The 9133-nt window shown below is 57.6% G+C and overlaps 1 protein-coding gene and 1 long non-coding RNA gene across 2 annotated transcripts; one reads left to right on the top strand and one right to left on the bottom strand.

The window, feature by feature from the left end:
- The first annotated feature begins 1592 nt into the window (after positions 1 to 1592).
- On the top strand, positions 1593 to 7679 carry LOC133264002 (THAP domain-containing protein 7-like). Its single transcript, XM_061443895.1, is given in 6 exon segments — positions 1593 to 1674; positions 2892 to 2971; positions 3925 to 3994; positions 3997 to 4082; positions 5786 to 5855; positions 7286 to 7679. Coding segments are annotated over 5 exon segments (696 nt in total). The 5' UTR covers positions 1593 to 1674; the 3' UTR covers positions 7676 to 7679.
- Positions 6651 to 7176, bottom strand: LOC133264001 (uncharacterized). Its single transcript, XR_009741590.1, has 3 exons — positions 6972 to 7176; positions 6790 to 6898; positions 6651 to 6715 (listed from the first exon to the last, which is right to left on the bottom strand). It is a non-coding gene; the product is annotated as an uncharacterized LOC133264001 (long non-coding RNA).
- Positions 7680 to 9133: the final 1454 nt, after the last annotated feature.

Consider the following 9133-nt stretch of genomic DNA (forward strand, 5'->3'; position numbering starts at 1 on the left):
CTTTGGGGGAGGATTCAGAAGCCTGGGGGGGGGGCTTGAAACACCCTAAAACGTTGAGGATGGGACCCTGAAACTGCCTTTGTGCCAACTGGAGGGGGCATCTTGGTCACCCCTCAACCCCTTATAGTGTGGGGGAGCCCTGAAGAGCCCCTGGATGGAGGGTGGGAGGCCTTAAAATGCCCTAAAATGGCGTGGGGGGCATTGAAACCCCTCCAAAATGGGGGGAGGGAAGGATCTGAAACACATCAAAAATCGGGGGGGGGGGGGGGGGGCTGGAAATGCCCTAAAACAGGGAGGGGAGGAGGTGAAATGCCCTAAAACAGGGTGGAAACTCCTCAAAACGGCCAAAACCAGGGGTGGAAATGCCTCAAAACGGCCAAAACAAGGTGGAAACGCCTTAGAACAGCCAAAAATGGGATGGAAACGCCATGTTACAGCCAAAACAGGGGTGGAAATGCCTTGGAACGTCCTAAAACAGGGAGGAAATGCCTTAAAATGGCCAAAAATGGCGTGGAAACGCCTCGAAATGGCCAAAACCAGGGTGGAAATGCCTTGAAATGGCCAAAACCAGAGTTGAAACACCTCGAAACGGCCAAAAGCGGGGTGGAAATTACTTGAAATGGCCAAAACCGGAGTGGAAATGCCTCGAAACTGCCAAAACTGGGGCGGAAATGCCTTGAAACAGCCAAAACGAGGGTGGAAACACTTTGGAACGGCCAAAACCAGGGTGGAAATGCTTTGGAACGGGCAAAACCAGTGTGGAAACACCTTGAAACGGCCAAAACCAGGGTGGAAACACCTCGAAATGGCCAAAAACAGGGTGGAAACGCTTTGGAGGACACTAAAACAGAATGGAAACTCCTCAAAACAGCCTAAACTGGGGTGGAAATGCATCAGAACGAGCAAAACTGGGGTGGAAATGCCTTGGAACGGGCAAAACCAGGGTGGAAACGCCTGAAAATGGCCAAAACTGGGCTGGAAACACTTTGGAACGCCCTAAAATGGGATGGAAACTCATCGAAACGGCCAAAACTGGGGTGGAAACGCCTCAAAACGACCAAAACAGGGGTGGAAATGCTTTGGAAGGGCCGAAACAGCGGTGGAAACGCCTTGGAATGGCCAGAAACAGGGTGGAAACGCCTCGAAACGGCCAAAACGGGGGTGGAAACGCCTCGAAACGGCCAAAAACGGGGCGGAAACGCCTCGAAACGGCCAAAAACGGGGCGGAAACGCCTCGAAACGGCCAAAACTGGGGCGGAAACGCCTCGAAACGGCCAAAACTGGGGCGGAAACGCCGCGAAACGGCCAAAAACGGGGCGGAAACGCCGCGAAACGGCCAAAAACGGGGGTGGAAACGCCTCGAAACGGCCAAAAACGGGGCGGAAACGCCTTAAACCACCCCAAAACCGTTGGGCGAGGCGCGTTGAAACGCCCGCGGCGAAGGGGCGGGGGCAAAAGAAGGGGCGTGTCCCTCTCTGCCAATGGCATCGCTTTATGCAAATGAGGAGGGCGGGACCACGGGGACCGGCGGAGCCACGCCCCCGTGCCGGAGGCTCAGCCAATGAGAGGCTGGGAAGGGAGAAACGGAAGGGGGCGGGCCCGGCTCTCGCGAGAGCAGGGAGTCTCGCGAGAGCTGCGGGCGGGGGCCGGAGGTGGCGGGATGGGAGCGCCGAGGTGGGTTCGGGGTCAGGGGGGGGACCCCCCCGCCGTGACGTCACATGCTCCCCTGTGACGTCATTGGCACCCCCAAACCCGGGGGGGGGGGGTGGGGGCGCGATGAGCTGGGGGTTCCGTGACGTCATCAAAGGGACATTTGGGGGGGGAGGGGGGCACTTATGGGGCTGGGGGGGGCATTTAGGGGGGTCTATGGGGGTCTGGGGGGGTCCTTTGGGGTTGGGGGGTGCTTTATGGGGGGGGCATTGATTGTGGGGGGTGTCCCCTGTGGGTGACTCATCTCGGCCCCCCCCCGCTTCCTTTACCCCCCCTTTTCTACCCCCTTTCTGCCCCCTCTTTTTACCCCCCATTACCCCCCCTTTCCCACTCATTTGCCCCCTATTTCCTCCTGTTTACCCCCCCATTTTGCCCCATTTCCCTTCCATTTACCCCGTGCCCCCATTTCCCCCCATTTACTTCCCATTCCCCCCCTTTCCCCCCTATTTGCCCCCATTTACCCCCCATTACCTCCATTTACCCCCATTTATCCGCATTTACCACTGTTTACCCCCCATTTCAACATTTCCCCCATTTACCCCCATTTCCCGCAATTTGCCCCTCTTTCTCCCCATTTGCCCCCATATCCCCCGATTACCTGCATTTACCCCCCATTTATCCACATTTACACCCCATTACCCCCATTTCCCCTCTATTTCCCCCCATTTCCCCTCTATTTCCCCCATTTCCCCATTTATCTCCATTTATTACCCATTTACCCCATTTGTCCCCCATTTATTCCCATTGACCCCCTCATTTCCCCATGTCTCCCCATTACCCCCATTTACCCCCCATTTACACCCTATTCCCCTGATTATCTGCATTTACCCCCATTTATCCACATTTACCCCCCATTTCCCCTCTATTTCCCCCCATTTCCCCTCTATTTCCCCCCATTTCCCCTCTATTCCCCCCCATTTCCCCTCTATTCCCCCCATTTATCTCCATTTATTACCCATTTACTCCATTTCTCCCCCCATTTCCCCCATTCCCCTCCATTTAACCCATTTCCCTGTTTACCCCCATTTACCCCCCCCATTACCTGCATTTACCCTCCATTTACCCCATTTCTCCCCCATTTACCCCATTTCTCCCCCATTTCTCCCCATTTACCCCCATTTTCTGTCATTCCCCCCCATTTACCCCCTTTTGGCCCCCCATTCCCCCCTTACCCCCCCCAGATGCCACGCCATTGCTCTGCCATTGGCTGCTGCACTCGGGACACGCGGGAGACCCGGAGCCGTGGGATCTCCTTCCACCGGTGGGTGCCCCCCCCCCCCCCATCAATGGGTTATCCCATATGCCCCCCCCCCGTTTATCAATGGGTTATCCCATATGCCCCCCCCCCGTTTATCAATGGGTTATCCCATGTGTCCCCCCCCTTATCAATGGCTTATCCCATGTGTCCCCCCCTTTATCAATGGGTTATCCCATGTGCCCCCCCCCTTTATCAATGGGTTATCCCATGTGCCCCCCCCCTTTATCAATGGGTTATCCCATGTGCCCCCCCCTTTATCAATGGGTTATTCCATGTGCCCCCCCCCTTTATCAATGGGTTATCCCATGTGCCCCCCCCTTTATCAATGGGTTATCCCATGTGTCCCCCCCTTTATCAATGGGTTATCCCATCTGTTCCCCCCCCCATCAATGGGTTATCCCATATGCCCCCCCCTTTATCAATGGGTTATCCCATGTGCCCCCCCCTTTATCAATGGGTTATCCCATGTGCCCCCCCCTTTATCAATGGGTTATCCCATGTGTCCCCCCTTTATCAATGGGCTATCCCATGCCCTTGTGCCCCCCCCTTTATCAATGGGTTATCCCATGTGCCCCCCCCCTTTATCAATGGGTTACCCCATGTCCCCCCCCCCATCAGTGGGTTATCCCATGTGTCCCCCCCTTTATCAATGGGTTATCCCATGTGCGTCCCCCTTTATCAATGGATCCCATGGGTGCCCCCCCTTTATCAAGGGGGGCACACATGGTCCCCCCACTTATCAGTGCTTTCCCCCTGCTCCCCCCATCCCCACAATGGTTTAGCCCCACTCCCTTTACCTCACCCTACCCGGACCCTCCCATTCCCACTTTGGAGGGGGGGGGTGCCCCCTTCCACCCTTCCAGAAAGCAGGAATGTGAACCCTGGGATGTGTGTGTGTCCCCCCCCCCCATGTCCCCAATGTCCTTTCATGTGTGTCCGTCCCCCCCCACCCCAAGGCTCCCCAAGAAGGACAAGGGGTGGGGGGGGACGGACACACATGAAAGGACACTTGGGGACCATGGGGGAAAGAAGGCCTCTGGGATCCCGCTTCCAAGTACATCTACTTCTGCTCCCAGCACTTCGAGAAGAGCTGCTTCGAGATCGTGGGCTTCAGGTGCTGCCCCCCCCCCTCCAAACCCCCCTTTTTGGGGGTTAAAATGGGGTGTTCCACCTTAGGGAGTGACAGTGCCCCCCCCCCCCCCTTCCCAAATAGGAGTAGTTTGCTCCATGTCCTCCCAATGGCTTAGTTTACCCCCCTCACCCCCATTTGGGGATTAAAATGGGGTGTTCCATCTTAGGGAGTGACAGTGCCCCCCCCCAAATAGGAATAGTTTGCTCCATGTCCTCCCAATGGCTTAGTTTACCCCCCTCACCCCCCATTTGGGGATTAAAATGGGGTGTTCCATCTTAGGGAGTGACAGTGCCCCCCCCAAATAGGAATAGTTTGCTCCATGTCCTCCCAATGGCTTAGTTTACCCCCCTCACCCCCCATTTGGGGATTAAAATGGGGTGTTCCACCTTAGGGAGTGACAGTGCCCCCCCCCAGATGGGAATGGTTTGCTCCGTGTGCCCCCCATGGCTTAGTTCACCCCCATTTGGGGGTTAAAATGGGGTGTTCCACCTTAGGAAGAGACAGTGCCTCCCCCCCCCAAACCCCCCTTTTTGGGGGTTAAAATGGGGTGTTCCACCTTAGGGAGTGACAGTCCCCCCCAAATGAGAATGGTTTGCTCCGTGACCTCCCAATGGCTTAGTTCACCCCACACCCCCCCATTTTGGGGTTAAAATGGGGTGTTCCACCTTAGGGAGTGACAGTGTCATCAGCATCCCCCCCCAAATGGGATTGGTTTGCTCCATGTCCCATGGACACCCTCACAGACCCAATGGACATCCCATAGAGCCCATGGAGACACCCATAGACCCCATGGACACCCCATAGACCCCATGGACACCCCATAGACCCCATGGACACCCCCGTAGACCCCATGGATCCTCCATAGACCCCATGGACTCCCCCATAGACCCAATGGACATCCCATAGAGCCCATGCACACCCCCATTAGACCCCCCTCTTTCGCCTCCATAGACCCCATGGAGACCCCATAGACCCCATGGACACCCCCATATACCCCATGGACACCCCATAGACCCCATGGACACCCCCGTAGACCCCATGGATCCTCCATAGACCCCATGGACTCCCCCATAGACCCAATGGACATCCCATAGAGCCCATGCACACCCCCATTAGACCCCCCTCTTTCGCCTCCATAGACCCCATGGACACCCCCATATACCCCATGGACACCCCATAGACCCCATGGACACCCCATAGACCCCATGGACACCCCCGTAGACCCCATGGAGGCCCCATAGACCCCATGGACACCCCTGTAGACCCCATGGACATCCCCGTAGACCCCATGAACATCCTCATTAGACCCCATGGACACCCCCGTAGACCCACGGACACCCCCCTAGACCCCACGGACACCCCCGTAGACCCCACGGACACCCCCATAGACCCCACGGACACCCCCGTAGACCCCATGGACACCTGCATAGACCCCATGGAGACCCCATAGACCCCATGGACACCCCCGTAGACCTCCCATAGACCCCATGGACACCCCCGTAGACCCCATGGATCCTCCATAGACCCCATGAACATCCCCCTTAGACCCCATGGACACTCCATTGGCCCCATGGACCCCCCATAGACCCCATAGACACTCCCATATCCCCCATGGACCCCCCATAGACCCCATGGACACCGCATAGACCCCATGGACATGGACCCCCTTCTTTGTGCCCCCCCAGTGGTTATCACCGCCTGAAGGAAGGCGCCGTCCCCACCCTCTTCAACCTGGTGACCCCCCGGCCCCACAGGGTGAAGCCCCCCCCCTGCTGCTGACCCCCTGAAGCCTCTCAAGGGCACCCGGAGGTGGAGGTGAGTGCTATGGGGCAGGGCTGGGGGGGGGGAACCTTGGCTTGGGTGCTCCTCAGCCTTGATGGGTGCTCTTGGTCCTACCCAGGCTTGAAGCCAGATTGTCCCGATTGGATCCCCTCTGCGTCCCCTTTGGAGCCCTCTGCGTCCTCATTGGATCCCTCTGCGTCCCCATTGGATCCCTCTGCGTCCCCATTGGATCCCTCTGCGTCCCCTTTGGATCCCTCTGCATCCCCATTGGAGCCCTCCGCGTCCCCTTTGGATCCCTCTGCGTCCCCATTGGATCCCTCCGCGTCCCCATTGGAGCCCTCTGCATCCCGATTGGAGCCCTCTGCGTCCCCATTGGAGCCCTCTGCTCCCAAATTGGAGCCCTCTGCTTCCCAATTGGATCTTTCCGCGTCCCGATTGGATCCCTCGGCTTCCCAATTGGATCTCTCTGTGTCCCGATTGGATCCCTCTGCTTCCCAATTGGATCCCTCTGCATCCCGATTGGAGCCGCCTTCTTCCCATTTGGAGCCAGCTTCTTCCCAATTGGATCCTTCCTGTCAAGTGGAGCCTTCTTCTTCCCAACTGGATTCTTCTTCCCAATTGGACTCATCCTTTTCCCCGTTGAATCCTTCCCAGCTGGAGCCTTCTTCCCAACTGGAGCCTTCTTCTTCTTCTTGTTCCCAACTGGACCCATCCTCTTCTCAATTGGATCCCTCTTCCCATCTGGACTCATCTTCAACCCATCTGAACCCCTCTTCCCAACTGACCCCATCCTCATCCCAACTGGGTCCCTCTTTGTCCCATCTGAACCCATCCTCATCCCAATTGGATCCCTCCTTCCCATCGAAACCCCTCTTCCCAACTGGACCCATCCTCATCCCAACTGAACCCTTCCCCAACTGGACCCTTCTTCTTCCCACCTAAACCCATCCTCATCCCAATTGGATCCCTCTTCCCATCGAAACCCCTCTTCCCAACTGACCCCATCCTCATCCCAACTGAACCCTTCCCAACTGGATCCCTCTTCCCATCGAAACCCCTCTTCCCAACTGACCCCATCCTCATCCCAACTGAACCCCTTCCCAACTGGATCCCTCTTCCCCCCACCTGAACCCATCCTCATCCCAACTGGATCCCTCTTCCCCCCACCTGAACCCATCCTCATCCCAACTGGATCCCTCTTCCCCCCACCTGAACCCATCCTCATCCCAACTGGATCCCTCTTCCTCCCATCCGACCCCACCCTCATCCCAACTGATCTCATCCCAACTGGATCCCTCTTCCCCCACCTGACCCCCGCCTCATCCCACCCGGACCCCACCTCCTCTTCCCACCCCCCCCCGTCCCCCCCTTTCCCTTTGCCCATCTCCTGCTTCCCGGGGGAGCCCGAGGGCTCGGCTCCGGCCGGCGACCACGGCGCCGTCGCGGCTCTTCCCGGCTCCTCGGAAGCGCGGGGTCCCAGCCCCAAACCCCCCCCGGAGGCGCCGGGCTCCGGCCCCGTGCCTCCATCCCCATCCCTCTACGTGCTCCGCTTGCCCCCGCGCCTCGGGGCCTACATCCAGAGCGAGCACAGCTACCAGGTGGGCAACGCCTTGCTCTGGAAGCGCCGCGCCGAGGCGGCCCTGGAGGCGCTGGGGAAAGCCCAACGGCAGCTCCAGGCCTGCAAAAGGAGGGAGCAACGGCTCCGGCTCCGCGTCGGCGAGCTCCAACGGGAGCGCCGTTGGGATGCCAGGGAAGCGGCGGTGAAGCGGGAGGATGGGGATGGGGGGCAGTGATGGGGCCGCCTCCCCCTCGGCTGTGTGTGTGTGTGGGGGGGTGTGAATAAAAAGGCATGGGGTGCGTTTGGGATATGGGGTGGTGTTCCCGGCGTCATTCCCGCGACCGGAGCGTGGTGGGAAAGAGGGAGGCGATGATGCTGCCTTGGGGGGATGTTGGTTGAGCGTCGTGTTGGACACGGAGGGCTTGGGGGTTGATCCCAGCGCAGGGGAAGAGGGGGGTCAGGAGAAGGGGGCTCCCGAGGGAATTCCCGAAGGGAATGAGGTGGCTCTTAGAGGGCCAGGGCCGTGTCCAGGATGCGGGCGTGGAGCTCGGGGTTCAGGGGCACGTAGGCCTTGGCCTGCTTGTGGCGGAAGAACAACGGGTCCCGGATGACGTGGGGATCGAAGCCTTCGGTGACCAAGTGGCTCTTGCGCTGCTTGAAGGTGGCCGTGATCTCCAGAGCGTTCTGGGGAGGAGCAGGGATATGGGGAGGGATGGAGATGGTGGGTGGATGGATGGATGGATGATGGCCATGTTGGGATGGATGGGTGGATGGATGATGGTCATGTTGGAGATGGTGGGTGGATGGATGATGGATGAATGATGGTCATGTTGGAGATGGATGGGTGCATGGATGGATGATGGCTGGCCATGTTGGGATGGATGATGGATGGCCATGTTGGAGATGGATGGGTGGATGGATGGATGATGGCCATGTTGGAGATGGATGGGTGGATGGATGATGGCTATGTTGGGATGGATGGATGGATGATGAATGGCCATGTTGGAGATGGTGGGTGGATGGATGGATGATGGATGGCCATGTTGGGATGGATGGATGATGGTCATGTTGGAGGTGGATGGGTGGATGGATGATGGATGACCTTGTTGGGATGGATTGATGATGGTCATGTTGGAGGTGGATGGGTGGATGGATGATGGATGGCCATGTTGGAGATGGATGGGTGGATGGATGATGGATGGCCATGTTGGGATGAATGATGGATGGTCATGTTGGAGATGGTTGCATGGATGGATGATGGATGGTCATGTTGGAGATGGATGGGTGGATGGATGATGGGCATGTTGGGATGGATGATGGATGGCCATGTTGAAGATGGATGGGTAGATGGATGGATGATGGCCATGTTGGAGATGGTTGCATGGATGGATGATGGCCATGTTGGGCATGTATTGATGGATGGAGATGGATGATGATGGATGGATGGATGATGATGATGGTTGGTTGGTGATGGATGCATGGGTGATGATGGGTGCATGGATGATGATGGCTGGGTGGATGATGTCTGTGTTGGGATGGATGGCTATGGATGATGGGTGCATTGATAGATGATGGATGAATGATGGCCATGGACGCGGATGGGTGATGATGGGTGATGGATGGATATGGATGGGTGATGATTGGTGATGATGGATGGGTGATTATGGATGATGGATGGATGATGATTGGTGGT

Source organism: Pezoporus flaviventris, unplaced genomic scaffold (assembly GCF_033815535.1).
Source record: "Pezoporus flaviventris isolate CSIRO_AGI_PZ_B2104156 unplaced genomic scaffold, CSIRO_AGI_Pfla_v1 ptg000556l, whole genome shotgun sequence".
In the NCBI taxonomy this organism is placed as follows: domain Eukaryota; kingdom Metazoa; phylum Chordata; class Aves; order Psittaciformes; family Psittacidae; genus Pezoporus; species Pezoporus flaviventris.